This window comes from Neovison vison, chromosome 10, assembly GCF_020171115.1.
Source record: "Neovison vison isolate M4711 chromosome 10, ASM_NN_V1, whole genome shotgun sequence".
Classification (NCBI taxonomy): domain Eukaryota; kingdom Metazoa; phylum Chordata; class Mammalia; order Carnivora; family Mustelidae; genus Neogale; species Neogale vison.
Window position 1 is genome coordinate 51,279,471 of NC_058100.1, and position 23,537 is coordinate 51,303,007.

Here is a 23,537-nt window from a genome sequence, read left to right on the forward strand (position 1 = left end):
GTCTATCTCCTGAGAATTACTCCCAAGAATTATACCAATATTATTTGTTTCAAAGGAGATTAAAAGTGGAAATAATTCTCTTTGTCCATAATTAGCTAGAAAATTCATTCCAACTGCTCTATTACTTAATGAACTCTTTAAGCTCTTAGCTGATAATAAAGATGAATTCAGGTCTCTTCCTTTCCTCATCATCATTAATTTCTTTTGGTATCTATCTTTCTACAGGTTACATGGTAACGTAGACTATAAAGATCACACGTGATACATTCTATTAATATTTTCAAATAAGTCAAATAAAATAATCACAATGTAAAGGTAAGGTAAATCAGAAATATTATTAAGTGTATTACTAAAATGTACCAAAACAATTCCTTTTAAATATAGGAAAAAATTTTCTAAACTAATTTTCTGTTTAAACTAGACAGAAAATTCTATTTAAAAAAATGTTTCAAACAGTAATAAAAATTCAAAATGAATTCTTATCTTTCAAAGTTATGATGGTATGTAGTAAGTTACTCAGGTTATTCCTACTTGAAGAGACTAAAATTTAAAGAGTTTATAAACTATTCTTTTTTTCAGTGTTCCAAGATTCATTGTCTATGTACCACACCCAGTGCTCCATGCAGTAAGTGCCCTCCTCAATACCCAGCAGCAGGCTCACCCATCTCCCCACACCCCTCCCCTCCCAAACCCTCAGTTTGTTTCTCATAGTCCACAGTCTCTCCTGCTTCTTTTTCCCCTCCGATTTACCCCAATTCACTTTTAAGTATCATTTTTTAAATGTAAGATTTTTATCTACCTTTCTTAACTCCTCCTGAGGGTAATTTCAACAAATAGAGGAGTTATTTATCTGAATCTGAACCAAAGATAAGTAAGAAATAACATGTTATAGTTAATAGGAAACTTAAGATACCTAATTTAGGCCCTTCTAAGGTGAAAACAGGAGCCCAGAGAAGTTAAATGATTTGACCGAGGTTGCACACATCGGTATTATGTGATCACTTCTTACTACTCCCTGCCACAAGGAGCCAGAACTCAAGTTTCTATCACACAGTACGGAGAGTATGGCCTGCTAACCAGCTCGAACAGCACCACCAAGTGGCAGCTTATTAGAAACACAGATTCTTGGACCCTACCTTCAGTCTACTGAATCAGAATCTGCATTTTAGCAAGATCCCTAGGTAACTTGTAATAATACATTGACGTTTAAAAAGTACTGCAGCATTATACAGTATTTCTCAAACTTTAGCATATATCAGAATCATCTGGAAGCTTGTTAAAAAATAGACTTCTGGGCCTCGCTCCCAGACTGTCTGATTTAGTATGTCTGGGATGAGGCGCTAGAATTTTCCATTTCTAACAAGTTGTCAGGTGCTGCTGCTGCTGCCAGTCCTGCGATATTTTGCAAATTAAAGCCAAAGTATACAACTGGTATAACGTGAAAGACAGAACCTTTGTAATAATGAATGGCTCCTCAATTAGAAGCCAACAGATTTCTAAATTTTGTAAAGTTGGGGCGCCTGGGTGGCTCAGTGGGTTAAAGCCTCTGCCTTCGGCTCAGGTCATGATCCCAGGGTCCTGGGATCGAGCCCCACATCGGGCTCTCTGCTCAGCAGGGAGCCTGCTTCCTCCTCTCTCTCTGCCTGCCTCTCTGCCTGCCTCTCTGCCTACTTGTGATCTCTGTCTGTCAAATAAATAAAATAAAATAAAATAAATAAAATAAAATAAATTTTGTAAAGTTATGCAGCCTGATACTACCCTTTCTCCTTCATTTCTGTTAAGATTTTTTAAAGCATATGATATCTGGAGATCCATGTTCAAGAAAATCTTACAGAGAGATGATGGGGAATTTGCTATATGGAAAGATAAAGCCAAGCTGACAGAACGAGAGACAAAGTTTAAGTTCAGCTGTGATCCTTCCTAACACACAGCTACTGCTCCTCACTTACTTCCCCCACATCAAGGCAGACCTGAGAAGTATGACCTAGCTACAGTTACAAGGACACCACTTGGCTTCTTCCAGGGTGGCAATCTGTGCCTCCCGGGATATCTTGTTTACCTTTGCCTTTTATTTGTAGAGGAAGCCCTGTTATAACAGAACACATAGGACCACTAAACCGAAAATAAGGCATACAAATATTCTCATTCTCATAATCATGATAATACAGTTCCCATATTCCTTTAATCTCTGAGAAATAAAGTCACAACTTTTGAAACCCTGACCCAACTGTAAAAGTTGTAAACAATGCAGGCTTCACAACAAAAATCTTCTCAACCATGGCTGCATTTTATAAATGAAGAGAAGCTTTAGGAGCATAAATAGTAATAAAGCCCTGCTCCAGAATAATTAAATCAGAGTAATTCACGGGAAGGGGATATTCTTTAAGACTTCATAAGTCATCCTCCTAAGGTGCTGGTATAGAAGGAAGGAGGAATGAGAAGGGAAATGAAAGGGAAGAGAAGAGAATAGGAAAGGAAAAGAAAAGAAAAGAAAAAGAGAATGCCCATTGAAAAAAGAACATACAAACAATATTGGAAAGAAAAGCTTGGTTCCGAAAAGTTGCTGCCATCCCAAAGATTTTTTTGTTTTGTTTTTTAAAATATTAATCAATCTTCAAGACATTTACTCAAAGTTGAGAATTAGGTCTTAAGGAAAATCCTGAAACAAGCCTATACTGTAAGTGATCTCAAAGTAGAAAATTAGATACTGTATATAGAAATTATGACATCTGGAACTCAATCTTTCTCCTCTGCCATTACAAACCATCCCAACCAGAATTAATTAAAATGATTTTTATCCCATGAGGTCAAAAGGCATGCCGTTCTGGATCAAGACTATCAGTGGCATTTTCTAGAATTAATTTCTTCCAATAGCTTCAACCTCCTTGCATAATGGGGAAACAACCTTCCTGATTAAAAGTGCCATCACATAAGCTACCATACCTATAAATTATTTTAATACCTCCATGACTTCTACATACTTTCACTTGATATTTACGTGACATAATCAACTCAATACTGGGAAAGAGCTATTTAGAAGCAAAGCTCAGAAGACCTTAAATTCTGAAAACTTCTACTTCAGACTTAATGCATCATGACTGTATTCGTAATATTTTGAGTGTACAAATTATGAAATTTATAAAATAAGTAAATTCAAGAGGATTCAAACCTACCACAAGAGTGTCCAAAGAATCAATCAGTGTCAGGGAAAATCTAAGAAACAAGTATAATGAGACACAACCATTAGAAGTCTGAATATTTTATCCATGAACATATAAGCAGATCTATCTATGACTTATCAACTGGCAGTTTCTATGAGCTAGGACTTCCAGGCATCTATAGTACGATGTTACCTATAAAGCACCGAAGGCAACCGAAAAGGCTTAAACATTACATTTAATATTCAGTGTATCTACGTATCTTTCAAAATGAATAGAAATATTCATTAACTCTCTTTTAAAGCAAATAAAATTATTAAACCATCAAAATATTAAACCATCAAGGTGCCTGGGTGGCTCAGTCAGTTAAGCATCTGCCTTCAGCTCAGGTCATGATCCTGGGATCCTGCAATCAAGTCCTATGTTGGGCTCTCCGTTCAGCAGGGAGTCTGCTTCTCCCTCTCCCTCTGCCCACCCTCCCACCACTTTTACTCTCTCTCCCAAATAATTAAAAAATAAAAAATATTAAACTATCAACACTTTATAATGTGTCAATGACTTTATATACATTTCAAAAGTTATATTCATCTTAGCAACTCTTCACTGACCTAAGAGGTAAACTGATTTTTTATAAAACATAACAGAAGGAAATAAAAGAGTTTAAAGTCTCACTTAAAGCAGTCCTTGAAATTTAACCAACCCCCAGAAATACAACTGTAAGCTGCATCTAGGATGTCTATGACTTCAGAACCCTGAGCTGCCACACCATCCACCACGTTAATACTCACTTTCCCAAGGCATCATCAACATCCCCCCGACTTGGCTCCTGGCCTCTAACGCGACCTCTACAGGTTAAAGGCATGAGTTCATCAGCTGGGTAAGCATGTTCCTGCAAGGGAAATAACAGTGAGTCACTGAGGAAAAGAAGAGAAAGCAAACATCATCTAGAGGACACAAACTTCTTGCAGTTATTTTTTAAAAAGGAAGATGCAAGTTAGTCAGAAGTTCTACTATTCTTAAGTCTATGGGAACCTTTTCAAAAATTTAGTTATAAAGTAATATGTGCCTAAGAAAAAAATGCTAAAAAATCTTTCTTTAAAAATCTGATAATCTGCTTCCATTCCACCAAATCTCAGTCTTCAAAGGTAACGATTGTTAAGACTGGCATTTATGCTTCCAAATTTATCCACATATATTAAAATACAGGCACATACATAATTTACATTTTATTTACAAATAGGTACTCATGCCATAGGCAACACATTGCTCTAAAATTTGTTTACTTTAATCACCGTGGGGTTTTTCCATGCTAGAATTTTATAAATGTGTTTTTTAACTACAAAGTGGTCATTTAATATTAGCTAATACTACCAAGTACTTATGTTTTAAGCACTGTTTTAAACAGTTTAGTTCATTTCATTATCACACCTCTGAAACAGATTCAATTATCCCTATTTTACAGAGGAGAAAACTGAGGCCTAGAGAAGGTAAGTAAGCCCAGACATGCAACTAGTAAATGACAAATCCAGAATTTAAGCCTGGCGACCTGACTCTAGAGCATATTATCCTTCATGGTGCCCGCCCTTCACAGTATTGCACAGTATGGATACACTACAATTCACTTATTCCTCACTTGAGGAATATGTAGATTGAACTCAGTTTTTCACTATATAGACATCTATATGCATACATCTTTTGCACATATGCTTGTATTTCTATAGATTAAATCCCTAGAAATACACCCAGTGGGTCAAAGGTATGGATATTTAATTTCTGATAGCTACAAACTGAAGACACTAACTTATATCCCAACAATACTCTAACACAGGAGATGACCAATCATTTATATTTTGCCGATCTCTTGCATAAAAAATGGTAACTCAAGTTTTATTAATGAGGATAAACTTTTTTTTTGTATTCGTCATTGCTATTTATTTGAAATGGCTGTTTATATATTTTGTCCATTTTCTATTGGTTGTCTTATTGGCCAAGACATTCTCTATACATTGTGTTTGTTACATACAGTAAAAATACTTCTGTCTTTTTATCTTTTTTTTTTTTAAGATTATTATTTATTTGACAGAGAGAGAGAGAGATCGCAAGTAGCAGAGAGGCAGGCAGAGAGAGAGGGGAGGAAGCAGGCTCCCTGCAGAGCAGAGAGCCTGATAAGGCTGGATCCCAGGACCCTGGGACCATGATCTGAGCTAAAGGCAGAGGCTTTAACCCACTGAGCCACCCAGGCGCCCCTTTTGTTTATCTTTTAACTTTGTTTTGGTGCTTTTTACTTTAAATATGTAGTTAAGTCTATGAGTCTCTTCCTTTATGGTTTCTAGATTTCGGCACGGTTAAGAAGGCTATCTTGAGGCTCTGAAAAGAGCACCCTTATTTTGTCTAGAGATTTACTCCATCTGGAATCTAATTTCCCTTATAATGTAAAATAGGGATATAGCTGTGTTTGCCCCCCCAAAACAGCCAATTTTCTAAATTCCACTTTTTAAACAAACCATCCACTCCCTAATTGCTTGAAATGCAGCTTTATTAGTTCAAAATTGTCTACACATTCCTATAGCCTCATTTTTGTTCTGCAGATTGATCTGCTTGACAGACTTATTTCCTATGCCTACTGCCCTACAGATCTAGTTCCTGCTCCAAACCATTATCTTAATTATTCAACCTTTGCATTATACCTTCCTACTTAGGACAGCAACTCACTCCCCCCAATTATTTTTCTTCAAAAAAATTTTAACTACTTTTTCAAATTTAGCCCTGTGGATAACTTTAGATTTTCTCTAGAACTCCACTGAAATTTTAATTGGAAGAGCCTACTTCGGGGAGAATTGACATTATTACCAACTGGTTCTTCCCATTTAGGAATGTACTATATCACTACATTAATTCAGATCTTCTTTTATGAATTTGGTTTTCTTCTCTAGGTCTCACACATTTCTTAATATTTATTAATAGAAATTTTATCATTTGGGATACTATTTTGAGCAAAATTTTCTGTTAAAGATTTATTTATTTATTTGAGAGAGACAGAGTGTGTGTGTGCATGCACACGTCAGGGTAGGGGTAGAGGGAGGAGAGGGGAAGTAGACTTCCTACTGAGCACAGAGCCCTCTGCCAGGCTCAATGCAGCTCAATCTCAGGACCCAGAGATCATGACCTGAGTGAAACCAAGAGTTGGATGCTTAACTGACTGGGTCACCAGGGTCCCCTGGAATTCTTTTTTTTTTTTAAAGAACAACCATGACAGAGTATTTCTAATCCAGATAATAATGAAACAGACACAAAAATCTTCCCTCTTATTCATTACAAACACATAGAACTGCTGTATCAGTATTAAATTATTTTTAAAACATAGCTGAGCTTAAGAACAAGAAAAAATTCTTAAGCACCAAAAGTGAATAATGGAGTACAGAAGATGAAGCTGCAGTGACAATGGTATGGGCGTTAGAAATAAAGACAGACTTCAGGAGAATTATGTTAATGCCCAAAAGGTATAAGAGTTGATGCTACTGGTCTTGCATACATGGCCATAAGCCAGAGAAGTAAGTTCTTTAAGTTGGATAGTTGCTTCAGTAAAACTAGACTGGATAAACCTACTGGCAGAAACCTACTGGCAGAAAAGGACAGAAACAAGAAAGTCCTGCTGAACTTTGTATTTTTTTCACTAGGGGACAGTCCCTAAAAGATTCCTCTAAAATTAATTACATGATTATGATTAGAGATTAGAATCACTGTGCTTATATATTTCAACTTCAGACAATATTCACTGATTCCCTGTCAATAACAGTAAGATTAGGGGCGCTTGAGTGGCTCAGTCCTTAAACATCTGCCTTCGGCTCTGGTCATGATCCCAGGGTCCTGGGATTGAGACCCGCGCATCAGGCTCTCTACTCTGTGGGAAGCCTGCTTCTCCTTCTGTGTCTTTCTCTATCAAATAAATAAATAAAATCTTTTAAAAAATAATAATAAGAAGAAGATTAACACACTCACAACATTTCCCATTCAACTTAAGATTTTTGCCAATTATGCTACTACAGGCAGTCTTCAACCTGCCTGGCCTCGCTACATACGAGTTTCTACAATCTAGTTAAATAAACTCTCAAAAACACGACTTAAATTCAGTTACCACTGTGTATTAACTGCAAGTGAGTGCATAAAATACAAACTTCGGTGCCAGTTCTTCAACCCACAAGTCACTACATAAATAACCGACACTCATCATGATCAGTGATCACTCACATCACTTCTTTCAAAGTCAGTGTCTTGATTACCGTGTGTCTAGTTTTTAGCTCATACATAGCAAGCGTGTGGTTATCCCCTTGTCAGCCAGTGATAATCAGACATGACAATGTGACAATTTATGAGGATGGATAATCAAAAAAGGAAATTAGCCAACAAGGATGAAAGTTCAGCGAAGAAAAGAAAAATGAGGACACTGAAAGTGCAATTTGAACTGAACATAAACACTGTAGAGAGCAGCTGCCCATGGACAGTTGGTCACACTGACACTCCAGAGACTAGCAGATGTGCATCTACGGGAACTGAGTGAGGGCCTAATTATCCACACAGATGAAGAAAGTGGTTGCAACATAGAGTGACCAGGTCACAAAGGAAAGGATACCTGCAAAAAAACTTCTCATTAAAGGAATTCCCAGAGGTATTTCAGGAAAGGGAAAAGGGTAACATTTTTTCAGCTGATCCAAATTTTGAAAGCAGGAGGACAACTCACAGATGCATAGAAAAGATGTGTGCTGTTATCTTAGGTTACACAACTAAAATGAAGGCAATGGAGGCAAGACTATCCAATCTTAATGAATTTTTGGAAAGAAATAACACTTTAATTTTCAACGTCTCTAATATTTTGAATATTAGTTGTGCTATTTTAAAATCTCTGTACATTTATAACCATCAGAAAGAGAATTTTCAATATTTTGACAAAGATTTTAAAAGGTTTGTAACATTTGTATTCTGGTCTGGAACCCTAATTCCCACAGTTGCTAGTATCAGAATTTTTCTTAAGTAGAGTCAACTCACACCATTTTTCTAATAGCTTCTCCATTCCTGACTTTTTATTTTGATTCAGCTGTTGGTTGCCTGGACTTGTCCTCAGGTATGTTTTTGTTTCTCGGTTTTTTAGAGTGTCATCAGTATTGTTATTTCTCTAGTATCCCTGGGTTAGGATGTCTCTTGTATTACACTTGAAAAATAAAATGAATGTTATAAAATGCTTGAGACATATTTTCTCCCCTTCCCAAATTTGAGGATACTGTTCCACAACCTTACATCCACTGAGAAATCACCATGGCAAAGTTTCTAAGACTAGTCTGATCCCTCATAGCTTGAACGACTTGTACCACCTATGCCTGTATGTTCCTATGATTCTTAATTCTTTAAGTTCAGCAGAAATACTCCCAATTCCATACCCAGCTCTATCCTACCGCCTCTCACTAAACTCAACGATCTATATGCCAAATCCATAGCACATTAGCAGCAGAAAAACAGAATAGAGGACAGAACACTAAACACATGGTCAAACAGAAAAGGAAAGACAAAAAAAATAATAATAAAGTAGGCTAAAGAATACAAAAAGCACTGAAGCCTGCAACCCTTCAGATATTTAAAAAAGTTCAGCGCTCCATAATGATTCATTTCCGGAGGAAAGGATCCCAGACAACTGTTTGTACTATAATTAGAATCCACATGCAGCTACCAAATTCTGAATTGAACATACTGTGATTTTAATATTATATACAATTTTTAGCATAAATTCCTAATAATTTCATCTTTTAACATTTTAAGTTCCTAACTTCTTTTTCTGTGTTAATGCCAAAAGAACTGTGATTTCCCAGAATGCATACGATTTTTTATTGCTTAAGTTTCGTATTGAACACATCTAAACAACATTCTGAAGTAATTCAAAAGTGATATATTTTCAGCTTGCTGATGAATTCTGAAACTTCGTAAAGTATCATTTAAATGTTAATTTGACTGTAAGGAGTTCTTTACTATCTAAACCACCACCGCTTAGAATACTTTATACTATTCCTAGGGTTCTGCAAAAACATACACATGCAAAAACAATTCTGTCTGAAATTAAATATGAAACTCAAACCCTAGGCTTATCAAGATAAGAAAAATATTAGGAGCAATTACAAACAGAATAATCAAATAAGGGAGCTTTGAACAAGACGTAAAAATACTTTATGCCCTGCTAATTCAAGATTACAGATAAAAACAAAAACCACAGCATTTTCTTTGGGCTAACCACAAAGTGAACTACAGCTGGTTTGCGTAAATCCGGAGCAATGCCTACGTGGTAAATAAACAGCCATATTACACTTCAAATATCCTGTCTACTTGAGGTAATAGAGTAATACAGTAATACCGTCTCTTCACAATGTATTGCTAGAATGAGGGACAAGTAATTCCTATTACTATGACTCAGAACCACAAAGCACAATAATTATTACTCAGAAACAAAACTCAGGGATAAAAAGAGTCCTATACAAATTAAGTAGAACAGGTGCCTACCTAAAAGCAAGAACAACTGCATAAAACAAAACCAAGCAGACTCCTCTTTCTGGTAGAAACTGATACCACGATTCTAAAATTTACAGAGAAATGCAAACCGGGGCACCTGGATGGCTCAGTAGGTTAAGCATCTACCTTTGCCTCTGGTCATGATCTCAGGATCCTGTTTGGAACCCCACGCTGGAGTCCCTAGTCAGTGGAGAGTCCACTTCTCCCTCTCTTCCTCTCCCTTGCCCCACCCCCCACACGTGCGCATGTCCCATGTGCACACCTGCGCTCTCTAATAAAATCTTAAAAAAAAGAAATGCAAATAACCCAGAATATCCAAAACAATTTTGAAAAAGAACACTGAAAGACTTACACTGCCTGATTTCACAACTTAATATCACACGAAAGACAGTGTGATATTAGCATGCATATAGATATTCAGATCAATGGGGAAAAATAGTCTAGAAACAAACCCACACATAGATCGTTAACTAATTTTACACAGATACCAAAGTAATTCAGTGGTAAAAGGATATTCTTTTCAACAAATAGTGTTGGATAGAGATGGATATCTACATAGAAAAAAATATAAATCAATCTTTACCTCATTCTATATACAAATATTAACACAAAATGAGTAATAGACCTAAATAAACAGGCTAAAATTTTTTTTAAGATTTTTTATTTATTTATTTGACAGACAGAGATCACAAGTAGGCAGAGAGGCAGGCAGAGAGAGAGGGAGGAAGCAGGCTCCCTGCTGAGCAGAGAGCCCGATGCGGGGCTCGATCCCAGGACCCTGAGATCATGACCTGAGCCGAAGGCAGAGGCTTTAACCCACTGAGCCACCCAGGTGCCCCAACAGGCTAAAATTTTAAAACACCTAGAAGAAAATCTTTGTGGCCTGGGCTAGGGAAATATTTTTAGGTAGAATATAAGATAGGAATCATAAAAAAAGGATAAACTGGATTTGATCACAATTTAAAACATTTGCCTTCATAAGATGTTGTTAATTAAAAGGCAAAGCACAGATGGGGAGAAAATATCTGTGCTATGTGATATATGTGATAAAGGACTGATATCCAGAGTATTTAACTCTTATGACTCAGTAATCAGGACAAATGACCTGATTTTGAAATAGACAAGAGATGTAGAGCAGGCATCACTAAAAAAGAGATATACTAAGCACACAGATTTTCAACATCATTGGTTATTGGGAAAAGTCAAAGTCACAACAAAATGCCACTACGTACCTTTTAGAATAGCTAAAATTAAAAAGACCAAAAATACCAAGTACTGGAGAAGATGTGGCATAACTAAAACTCTTACACATTGCTGGTGGGGAACACAAAATATTAGACACTTGAGGGAAGTTTTTCAGTTTCTTATAAAGTTAAATTTATCCTTCTCATATAACCTAACAATCCTGTTCCTAGTTGGGAAATACATGAAAATGTATGTCCACATAAAAATTTGCATTCACAGTAAATTTTCATAGCAGTCTTTTTAATGATAGGCAACGACCAGAAACAAGCCAAATATTTATCAGTTGGTGAACAGATAAACAAAGTGTATTCCATCAAATCAACTGAATACTACTAAGCAATTAATAGTAACTACAATATATCCAACAACATGGCTAAAATCTCAAAACCATCATTTAAAGAATCTGAATCAGAAGACTACATACTGTATGATGCCATTTATATGAAACCCTAAAAAGGAAAAACTAGTGCCAAAAGCAGATTACAGTGGTTGCCAGGGGTCAGAGGTAGGGAAAAGGAACTGACTGCTATGGAGCATGAGGAAGCATTTTGATGGAAAACTATGTCATGACTGTGGTGGTAGTTAAACAAATAGAAACAATTGTCAAAACTCAAAATCAAGCACTTAAAATTAAAAAATTTTTTCAGGACGCCTGGGTGGCTTAAGTGGGTTGGGCCGCTGCCTTCGGCTTGGGTCATGGTCTTGGGGTCCTGGGATCGAGCCTCACATGGGGCTCTCTGCTCAGCAGGAAGCCTGCTTCCCCCTTTCTCTCTGCCTGCCTCTCTGCCTACTTGTGATCTCCCTCTGTCAAATAAATAAATAAAAATCTTTAAAAAAAAATAAAATAAAAAATTTTTTCATCTATAAGTTATACCTAATCAAACAAAAACTTTATTCCACTGAGTTATAATCCTATACAGAGTATCAGAGTGTGAAAATAAAATATTACAAGAGAATACTACAGAATTTATGGCAATTGGACAAACACTGGTTAACAAAAGATAGTCCCACACTCATTCACACAAGACAAGACATAAATTTATAACTTCCCTCCTCCCAGCCATTAGTACCACTTTTAAAGTACTTTATTTACAAAATTACTCTCTCTTCTTTTTTTAAAGATTTTATTTATTTATTTGAGAGAGAGAGAGAGAGAGAGAGAGAGACAGGCAGAGAGGGGCAAAGTGAGAAGCAGGCTCCCCGCTGAGCAGGGAGCCTGATGTGGGGCTTGATTCCAGGACCCGGGGATCATGACCTGAGTCAAAGGCAGAGGCTTAACCCACTGAGCCACCCAGGCACCCCCCAGAATTACGTTCTGATGACCAATCAAAAAGAAAACATTAGGTACAGTGTTTCAAATGGGGAATATGAAAAAGTTCTGGAGATGGTAATGGTTTGCACAACATGGTGAATATACTTAATACCATAGAAATGTCCACTTAAAAATGGTTAAAATGGGGGCACCTGGGTGGCTCAGTCATTAAGCGTCTGCCTTTGGCTCAGGTCATGATCCCAGGGTCATGGGATTGAGCCCAGCAATGGGCTCCCTGTTCATCAGGAAGCCTGCTTCTCCCTCTCCCACTCCCCCTGCTTGAATTCCCTCTCTGTGTCTCTCTCTGTCAAATAAACAAATAAAATCTTTTTAAAAAATTAAAAATGGTTGAAATGGTAAGAAAAAATATATATATATATATATTTACAATAAAAAATGTTCAAAGAAAGTAACACTGGGGGGAAAAAAGTAATTCTAAGAAATCTTACATAAATCAAGAAATCTAATAAGGAAGTTATATTTTCCCTGGTTTGAACGATAAGGACTAATCTACTGTGTTTTTTTGAACTGTGCTCTCAGGAAATCAAGCTTAAAGTGGTTATTAGGTATGATTCTACTAGGTAAAAGAAACTGTGCTTACCAACTCTTTTAAAGTTTATTTGTAATGTTTAAGGCTCTACCTTAACAGTTTTTACTTCTAACAGTTTGGGTAGTTGACAGTAACCGGAAAAACGTTGCGAGACAAGTATCAGGTCAGGAAGCACAGATCTAAAACGGTTCTGCATTTGGTGGCCTAAATACATGTCATTTTGTCATCTAAATTAATCTGAAAAGTAACCTCAACGTAAGTACCAAAAACATACTAAGAGAAGCGCTGAAGTGGCTATGGTCTGAGGTTAAATAAGGCCACACAAGAACTGCCAAAACAAACATCTAATTTCATGTTATTTGAGGGAAAAAGAAAGCCATCTGTGCAATTTACTGTGGATAAATTGCAGTTGGATCAAGGCTAGAGATCTGCCAAACATAGTTGTTATAATGTTAATATTTAAGCCAATAATTGATAAAACCAGAAAATCCCTGGATATAACAAAGGATGGCAGTATTGTGGTAGCCTACAGGGCACTGTTATTGAAAAATAGTATTTACAGAACTTTGGAGAATCAAGAAAGAAAAAAAAAGGTAAGGGAAAAAATAAGCTCAAAGCGTACATGCCCAAAACAAAAAAGAATGTGTTTTAAGAAGTTTATATGTACAATGGTAAGAATAAGTTCTCAGTTAAAAGCCTGGATGAAGTTTAGGAGGGCAATTTCAATCTCAAGCAGAGAATGAATAATGACAATAACAATAAACTCTTATATAGTGCTTCTTATTTGCCAGACACTAGATCCACATACTTGAATTATATTAACTTATTAAATCCTTACAACAGCAGTGAGGAAACAGACTCAGGGAGATTAGGTAACTTTCTCATTGCAACACAGCTAGCTCATGGTGCCCTGTTCCATTTCTAGACTTCTTGCTCGCTCTTAATATTATATTGCATCTTTGGAAATCCATTGGTCTCCTAGGAACCAAGAAAGTTAAAAGGAATTGCTCTGAATGCTCACTAGAATGGAGAATAATATAAAAAAGGACTAGTGAGAAATAAAAAGCTTTCAGCACTTATTAAAAGCCCACCATGTGCCAGGTACTTACATTTCAGCATAGCAGGCAACCGACTACAACAAAACAAGCAGACTTACAGATCCCAAAACTCACCATAAACTTGTATCTTTCGTGAAGTTTGTTAAATGATTTCTTTGAATTTAAAAGGCAAAGATACATCATAATAATCAAATGCAAAAAAAAAATCACTATTTGATTACATCTTCACAAGAATTCAATTCAGCTTCAAAAAAATTTATTTTTTAAAAATATTTTATTTATTTCAAGAGACAGAGAGAGCAAGCACAAGCAGGGGGAGGGGCAGAGACAGAAGGAAAGAGAAAGAATCTTAAGCAGACCCCACACTCAGCATGGAGCCCCACTCAAGGCTCCACCACGTGACCTGAGCTGAAACCAAGAGTCAGAAGAATCAGACACTTAATGAAGCCACCCAGGTGCCCTTCTTTAAAAAAAATTCAATAAGCGTTTTGTACCAGGCATGATTTCAGGCACAAGACATATAAAAGATGAATTTATTAAAAATTAAGTAAAATGATCCCTGTTCTCAGGACACCTGGTGGCTCAGTCAGTTAAGCATCTACCTTTGTCTTAGGTCATGATCCCAGGGTCTGGGGACCCAGTCCCTCCCGCATCAGGCTCCTTGCTTAGCAGAGAGCCTGCTTCTCCTTCTGCCTGCTGCTCCCCCTGCTTGTTCTCTCTCTATGAAAAAAATAAATAAAATCTTTAAAAAACAATAAAAAATAAATAAAATGATCCCCATTCTCAACAATCTTACAAGCTACAATAGCCCTTGACAATTATGCCCATTTTACATAAGATAGTGCTCAGAGGGGTTAAATGAACTGTTTAGGGTCCAAGCTATTAAATAAACAAAACAAAATTTGAACTCAAACCCATCTAACTCCAAAACCTATACGCTTTTGTTTTACAGCAAACTAATACTGTTTCTGAATATTACAACTGGAAAAAAATTTCAGGTGACTTCAAATAACAAATACAGAGCACCTGGTCTCTGCTTAATATTTTAGAAGTGTTTCAGGTTGGTTCTGAACTTGAAAAAAGGAAATGAGAATTCCAGACTAAATCTTGGGTTACAACCTTCACATAAACTAAGCAGAGCACAAGTACATTGCAAGAGTCACTTGTGTTGTAAAACCGTTGAACATTTAAAAATATGTATTGTAGAGGAATGCAGATGGTGTGGATCCACTGGAAAAAATGAAGGGGCGTGTTAATTCCAGGAGTTCCCAGTCTTCAGGGTTGAAATCCCTCCCCTTTCAATCTTATAGGTCGGGAGGTGTAATACAAAGCTTCCCAATTAGGGTCCAAAAAATAGGAACTGGTCCAGGAAGTCCTCCGAGAGCTGTTGTCAGTACTCTGTTGTCAGAGAGCTCTGTCATAAATCCATTTACTAAGTGAACTCTGTAACAGGGAAAAATGTATCGATAGAAATTTCTGATGTTTACCTAAAAAGGGACAGGGATATTAAAAATACTGTGCTTTAGGGGCACCTGGGTGGCTCAGTTGATTAAGCATCTGCCTTTGGCTCAGGTCACAATCCCAGTGTCCTGGGATCGAGCCCCACACTGGGTTCCCTACTTGGTGGGGAGTCTGTTTCTTCTCTGTCTCTCTTTGTCCCCCACTGCTTTCTCTCTCTAATGAATAAGTAAAATCTTTGTAAAAAATAATTAATTAATTAAAATACTGTGCTTTACAAAGAGAGGATCCTCTTCACAGTGAAATATACTGAACTGATCCAGCTGTATACCCTTTCATTCAACTTTGGAAGTAAAAGTATGCATTTATGAGATGGCTAATGTTTGAGGGTATAGCATCGCTCCACTTGGCCACCACAAAACTATTGGCCTAGATTTGTTCAATTTTGCTTGGCCCAAATGGAATGAACTAACCAGAGATAAATAATTTTGAAAGAACGATTAAGGGAATTATTAAGAGAATGGCCAAGGTCTTTAGAAATGAATTTAAAACTGTGTTTTCAATATGGTTAAAAATACCCCAAGTTACATTACCATTATTTTCAAAAAACATTTATTAAGAACTCAATATAGACTCCTAGAAAAACGAAATATAAGAAGGAATAAGAATTATCAAATATAAAACATGTTCAAACAATAAAAAAATGCAGGGCGCCTGGATGGCTCAGTCAGTTAAGTGTCTGCCTTCCACTCGGGTCACGATCTCAAGAGTCCTGGGATGGAGCCCTAAGTCAAGTCTAGCTCCCTGCTCAACAGAGAGTCTGCTTCCTGCTTCTCCCTCTCCCTTTGCCCCCTCACCCCCACCTGTGTTCTCTCACTCACTCTGCTCAGTGTCAAATAAATTTTTTGAAAAGCTAAAAAAACGGGGTGCCTGGGTGGCTCATTGGGTTAAAGCCTCTGCCTTCGGCTCAGATCGTGATTCCCAGGGTTCTGGGATCAAGCGCCACGTCAGGCGCTCTGCTTGGTGGGGAGCCTGCTTCCCCCTCTCTCTCTGCCTGCCTCTCTGCCTACTTGTGATCTCTGTCAAATAAATAAACAAATAAATCTTTTAAAAAATAAGATAAAATAAAAAGCTAAAAAAAAAGGTACACGAACACATAAAGTGTGTATACTTAGATGTTTAAAAAGATGTTAATATATGAAGATATTTGCATTATATATAATGAAAAATGGATTCACAGAATCAGTTGAAATATACTTAAAGCAGAATCAATTAAAGTTAGTTCTCTGTCAAACATTTCCCCAAGTATATTTTATAGGCTTTCATCATAAAAGAAAATCTGACACATTTTAAAATGTTTGTACATGTGTACATTAAAATGTACAAACATTTAAAATGTAAAAAACTAAAAACATATTTTAAAAACATATTTTAAAATTCATAAGAATTCTCAGAATAATTTGATTACTCTTTTCAAAATTATAGAAATTCACAGAGAATTTTCTTTGAATTCTAAAATTTGTTGCTAGCTCATCTTTTTAGAAATTAAACATTTTTTTTCCTAAAGTCTAAGATCATTTAAAGGGGCATGAGGCAGGAAGAAATAGGGGGCACCTACAACCCCCAGCCTTGCCATCCCCCAAGAGGCTCCCTGTACTATGGGAGGATTAAATTTTTAATTGTGGTTAAAAAAACATAAAATTTACCATTTTTAACATTTTTAAGTTCAGCAACATTAAGTATATTCACTGTTGAGCAAGAGAGCTCCATAACTTTTTCATCTTGCAAAACTAAAGCTGCAATTTCATCCCAAGTGAAGACTAAGACATTTTAAAACAATACAGATCAGTGTATTTAGAAAGTAGAATATATTCAAATCAAAGCCCACTATTAAGGACATAACTTGGACAGAAACTAGGTCATATTTTGTCTCTTTTCAACAACAGTTTTCTTTGTAGAGTATATGAAGCAATATTGTAAACAGTGTTTTTAAATAAGAGAAAAATTTCCCCAAAGGCTGGAGATAACATCTTATTCATGTACATCCACAATATCTAACCTATTAATCACTCACATTGCTGATATCATCAAAGGAACTACTTAAATACAAAGTTACATAATCTAATGCAGTTTCGTAGCTATCCAATTAAACTTCTCTAATAACCAATTACCAAAAACACTGTTAGCCTATGCTTGCACTGTTTTTTTTTAACTTCCGTTAAAAAGAATGTGCTATTAATACAGGTTTCAAAATCTGCAGCTATTTTTTATATAATAATCCACTCACATAAATGATGTATAAAGATAAGACTTCTACTTACCATATAGTTACCATAAGCATGATCAAACATTTCCAGTACTTGATTCCTAATTTTAAAAGAGCAGAAATGGAAAAAAGTTAAGTACATTCTAGAAGTTTTTCTAAAAAAGTTAATGCTCCTTCATAAACATACACCCATTAAAAAAAAAAAGAAAGAAAAAATTAGTTAGAAACGACATGAACAGAGTCAAGAAATACATTAGTGTTAGTAGACAAGCTTTCATGAACCACATAGAGCTGGCCAAACTTTTACTATTCCTAGCAATTTATGTAAAATTCACCTTATGTTTCCCAAGAAAATTGATAAATGATGCATGCCATGCAGAGAGAAGGAAATCTGATGCTAAAAAACAATTACCTCTTAAAAAACTATTCAACATGTCTGTCTTAAATGGAAGAATATAGCTGGATATTCTCTCAAGAGAAGGGTGGGTATGTAATGATTTGAAATAACAGTACTCTAACAAGCTTCTTTCATTTTAAATCAAGTCACTAATGCCTAGTTTAATACATACTTATTAACATATGTTTGTTCACACTTTCAAAAGATATACTTTATGATTTTATGATATACTCTCTTCTTTAAAAAACTGTCAGAAGTCAAATAATATTCATGTCTCAAATGAGAAGAGATTTGTGTGTTTTGGCTATCTGTCTTTCTTAAAATCCCCAAGACAACTATTTAAAATGGAGATTTCTGATCCCCATACCAGATTTACTAAGTCAAAATCTGTATTGTCTGGACCAATAAATCAGTCTTTCAGTTCAACACTCCCAAGTTTGGGGGCTTGAGGACTACACGAAAAACTACAAAAAGTTAATGTTATGGCTAGACAAGGCCAACTATCTCAATAATTAGCAAGGGAAAAATATTTCAGTAATCTTCTATTAACACTTAACTATTGTTCCCAAAGCTCCAGTCACTAATAGCAAGAACTGAAGAAAGTGTTAGAGAATATGGCTGGGTATAATTTTATTTTACTTCCTGTTACATTGCAATTGTCGTTTTATAAAAACTTTAATCATGAATGATGAAATATTGGTAATAATAAAGCTAGCAGACAGAAAAGAACTCATTTCCAGATCCTAGCTATAATGACCAGCAAAATCAAGTACACTCAAACTTGTAAACTGAATAAATTAAGTCCTGACAAACTTTTTATGAATAATCATTTTAAAATAATCATTATAAACAAGATCTTATCACTTTGCTAAAACATGAGTTCTTACGTCTGTACATATATCATAGAATATGGGCCAAGTTATCTCAGAAAACTATGAAGTATCTTAAAGAATTCTTCCACACATTTATTATATTGCAGATGATAAAGATCTCTCAAATTAGGTAATGAACCACCAAAAACAATGTTAAAATTTTCCTTTCAAGCACTGGTATCAATAAATGGAATATGGAAATTCTTCTTCCTTTCACTGAAATGGAATCAACCTAAGAGTACTGCCAAGAAATAGGAACTCTTTTAACTGGTAATGGCAGTGCCTAGACATGCGCATTACAGATAACATAAGCTTTAACTGGTTAACCCAAACCTCATAAGCATTCAGTTTTCATGATTATGAATAAGTCACAACTGCATATGAGGACATATTATTTTCCAATCCTTACATTTTTGTAGCACATGGCCATCAAATTTCACAACACATACTTCAAAGTGGAGATATTTAATACTCAGTTGAGCACTCTCTCTCCTAAACCTGGTAAGTCCTCAGAGTCATCTTTAAATACAGAATGGTAGCTTACTCTATTAAACAGAAAAAATGTCTCTGTGATGGTTTTATTTCTATTCAGCCAGTGAACGGAAATTTATTGGGCATCAGATCCACAGTTTGAAAATTATGTCTTTTTAATTATGTTAAAATAATTTTTATAAGTCAGCTTTTTCTAAAACTACATTGCCTGTCAATGTCCTACAGAAATTGGATAACTTTATACTTCCCTTGCTTTAAAATGAAAAGATTATTTAACAACTGCTGTAACATTTAAACCACAAAAGCAAAAAACAATGCATTCCAGAAAGGGTAAGACTACATATGATCAAGTAAAAAATTCCACAAACTGGAAGCAATTGAGCAACTGCTTCCAACTTGTGATAATTCCAGTCTTTATCATCCTTGGTTTGGGGGGACAGGAAAAGGGATGAGGCATTTTTTGAGGTTTTCTTAATCATAAATCACTTGGGCTTTTAAAAGAATCGCACAGGTTCAGGTTCCGGAAGGAAAATTCCCAAGGGGGAAAGCAGTCAAGCAATTGTGTATTTGTGGTTTATAGTTCCAGACTCTTACTCTCAAAATTTAAACTGACACTTCAAGTCATTTTCGTTAAACTTTTCCAGTTAAAAATTAATTTTGGACAAAAATGACTTTTCTTCAAATAAAAATTTTTAATACAAAAAAGAGAGAAAGAAGAGTGGTAGTCAAATAAGATACTTTCTATCTTTAACAGACCTGAAGCTTCTCTTTCCAAGTCTTAAGAAGTGCAACACAGTGGAGAGAACACGGGCTCTGGGGTCATACAGACCTAATCTTCAATACTGAGTCCACCATTTACTAGCTCTGAGTTTGAACAAGTTGATCTTGAGACTCAATTTCCTCCTCTGCATAATGGGGATCACCTCCATTAACAGGGAGGATTAGAGAGAGAACATATATAAAGTGCCTGGCACAGAGCAGGGCATTCATTAAAACAGTTATCAATGACACATTAAGTTCATAAAGAGAGAAAATTTAAGATACTAATTAAGAGTTTACTGATCATTTTCTTTAGGTAGCTGACTTTTTTTTTTTTCCTATCAGGCATCTTTTATTGTTACCTAATTTAAAAGTTAATACAATACTCTTGCAATGATTTAAACAATAAGGAAGTATATAAAACAAAACCTGATGGTTCCATCTCACCTCCATCCTAACCCAGGGGGTAATCATCCTTTCATGTTTTTCCAAGCTTAGACAATTTCTTTTCTGCTTCTAAAAGAACACGGGATGGTGGGGCACCTGGGTGGTTCAGTTGGCCACGTGTCTGCCTTGGGCTCAGGTCATGATCATGATCCCAGGAGTCCTAGGATCTAGCCCCCACATCTCACTCCCCTATCAGTATGGAGCCTCCTTCTCTCTTTGCCCTACCCCCTGCTCCTGCTCTCTCACTGGCCTCTCTCTCAAACAAATATAACCTTTTAAAAAGAAAAATATATATATAGAATGGCACTATACATATTATTGTACAGTTTACTTTTTTTTTTTGGTCTTGGGAATGTATCCTGGATAGCCTTCCAATGATCTACCTCCTCCCTAATGTCTGAATATTTCACAATACGGATGCTCCGAATAACAGTCCCATTCTTTCAAAACGCACATCTTGTACACCTATCTATACATCAATAGTGCTTTTATTTCTGTAGGATTGATTCCCTGAGTCGGGATTATTGAATCAAAGAGTACACACAATTTAAATTTTAGGAGATACTGTCAATAAGTTACAGCAATTTACACTCCCACCAACTCTTTTCTCACATTTCAACTAGTCAGTACTCTGTGTTTTGTACTTACGAATCCTTTTTTTTTTTAAAGATTTTATTTTTAATTCATCTCTGAATTTAAAAATTTTTTTAATTAAAAAAAAATTAACTCATCTCTGCACCCAATGTGGAACTCCAACTTACAACCCTGAGATCAAGAGTCACAGGCTTTGGGCGCCTGGGTGGCTCAGTGGGTTAAGACTCTGCCTTCGGCTCAGGTCACGATCTCAGGGTCCTGGAATAGAGCCCCACATCGGGCTCTCTGCTCAGCAGGAAGCCTGCCTCCTCCTCTCTCCCTCTTGCCTGCTACTCTGCCTACTTGTGATCTCTGTCTGTCAAATAAATAAATAAAATTTAAAAAAAAAAAAAAGAGTCACAGGCTTTACTGACCGAACCAGACAGGCACCCCTGTACTTATTAATCCAATGGGAAAAACAGCTATCTCATTGTTTTAATCTGCATCTCTCACATTTAAGAAGTTGAGTAACTTTTCATGTTTATCGACCATTTGCATTTCCTCCCACGTGGAGGAAATGAACTCTTCACGCTCTTTGCTCATTTTCATACTGGTTCTTGGATTTTTCCTTATTCCTTTGTGGGACCCAGCGTATATTAGGAATATTGACTCCCAACTAAATGCTGTAAATATAACTGATAGTTTTCTGACACTTTCGAAACTGGTAAAAATTACTTTGAGTAAAGTGAACAGGTATATTTAATTGAGACTTCTGAATAATACCATTAAATACTGTTCCCTTAGAAAACGTAGTGCAAGAAAACACTGCAAGGAAATGGTAAATGTGTAAAGTTCAAATTCCAATGAACGCCCCCTTTTTCCGTAACAGGTGTAAAGACTATTTCCTTAACTACGGTGAGATCAGCAGCATTTTCCAAGCTGGGAGCTCACTCGTGAGAGACATTCAACCATGTCTCCGACTAAAGACAACCGCAGGAATCTGTCGCGTAGTAACACGGGCTGTAGCCCCCTTCACGGGCCACTGACATGGCAGCTGCGTTGACAAACGGCGGATGGCCTCAAGCAGCCTGCACATGTCACCGACGGCCCAGGCGACACCCCGACGGCCCCTCGAGGTCGCACTGCAGGCGACGGCCCCCACTTTCCCGGACCCTGTCCTTCCTCGCGGGGCAAGAACCATCCCAATCGCGACAAGAGAAGCCACTGCGCGCCCGGGTCGCAATGACAGGCACCTCGCCTGTGGTCCGCCTCCTCAGGAAACCCACCCGAGGCCGCCAGGCACCCTTACCCAAGCTTCTGTCTCTCCTCCCTACTCATGGGCGCGGCTCCCGCCGTCCACACGGACGTGGCCGACACCAGGCAGAACGCGGCCGTCGCCGCCACCAGGCTCCATGGCGCTCGCTGCGGGACCGAGGACCCACAGCCCCGGCCGCCGCCGGCTTCGCTCATGGCCCCACGGTTCCGCGCACGCGCAGCGGCTACGCCCGGCCGGTGGGACACATTGCCGGACGCCGGTGGCAAGGGGGCTGCGAGCCGTGCCGAGGGCGGGATGCGGAGCTACGCGAACAGCAGCCGTCACCGATCTGCTTCCCGAAACCACAGAGCCGGTCCCCAGCGCCAGCGCTGCCACCGCCCTCCGCCCTCAGCAGCCCCGAGCACCTCCCCCAGCTTTCCGGTGTCGTAGTCTAGGAAACCGCCTCCCCCAACGCTACTTCCGGGTAGGGCCCAAGGCGTTGAGGCTCAGGACCAATGGGAACCGGAACGGAGAGGGGCAGGCTCCGGGAATAGGAGAGGGCATTGGCCGGGAGAAGTGAGACGTGGACAAAAGGCGGGACTGGGGCGGGACCTCTGACTTCGACCCGCCTCCGACCCGTGAACTTGTCACCCGGAGACTACAAGTCCCAGCGTGCACTGCTTCCTCCGGCGCGGCTCTCAATCCGACTCCGCCTGCCCAAATTTCTACCCAGGGTAGGCGCGCTGCACCCTGGGACGTGTGGTCATCCGAGGGTCACGGGCGGTGCCTGAGACCCTGATTCTCGCTGCGTCTTGCGGCCAGTCCTTCCTGTCAGCTGCGGAGTCTGGGGAACCTGTCAACCACGTATCCCTCTTCCTGTGTTTGACGCTTCCCGGAGGGCTGGCAGAAGGAGGCTTGCACGTCCCCAGCTCGGTCTTACACGCTTTAGAGACTAGTATTGGGGTTGTCTTTTGCTCTCAGGGGGATTACAAAACGGTCACAGCAAAAATGACGACCTTTGACGCAATGTGCTGAGAGTTTTACTTGCGCTCTCTCATGCAAGCTTCTCGACTCTTAAGAAGTAAGTACCGCCATTCCCATTTTGCAAATGAGGAAACTGAGGCTGAAGAGGTTGGGGGAAGAAGT

General features: G+C 37.8%; 1 protein-coding gene across 4 annotated transcripts in view; it reads right to left on the reverse strand.

Annotated features, from left to right (window-relative positions):
• EDEM3 (ER degradation enhancing alpha-mannosidase like protein 3) overlaps positions 1-22,755 on the reverse strand; it is a 69,831-nt gene extending 47,076 nt beyond the window's left edge. For all 4 annotated transcript variants that reach the window (XM_044267287.1, XM_044267284.1, XM_044267285.1 and 1 more), the window contains exons 1-4: positions 22,446-22,755; positions 17,652-17,697; positions 3,947-4,047; positions 3,174-3,213 (exon numbers count right to left, since the gene is read on the reverse strand). In XM_044267287.1, coding sequence (XP_044123222.1) covers positions 3,174-3,213; positions 3,947-4,047; positions 17,652-17,697; positions 22,446-22,606 — 348 coding nt within the window. In that variant the 5' untranslated portion in view covers positions 22,607-22,755. The remainder of the gene's footprint in view (positions 1-3,173; positions 3,214-3,946; positions 4,048-17,651; positions 17,698-22,445) is intronic.
• Between the last annotated feature and the right edge of the window lie 782 nt (positions 22,756-23,537).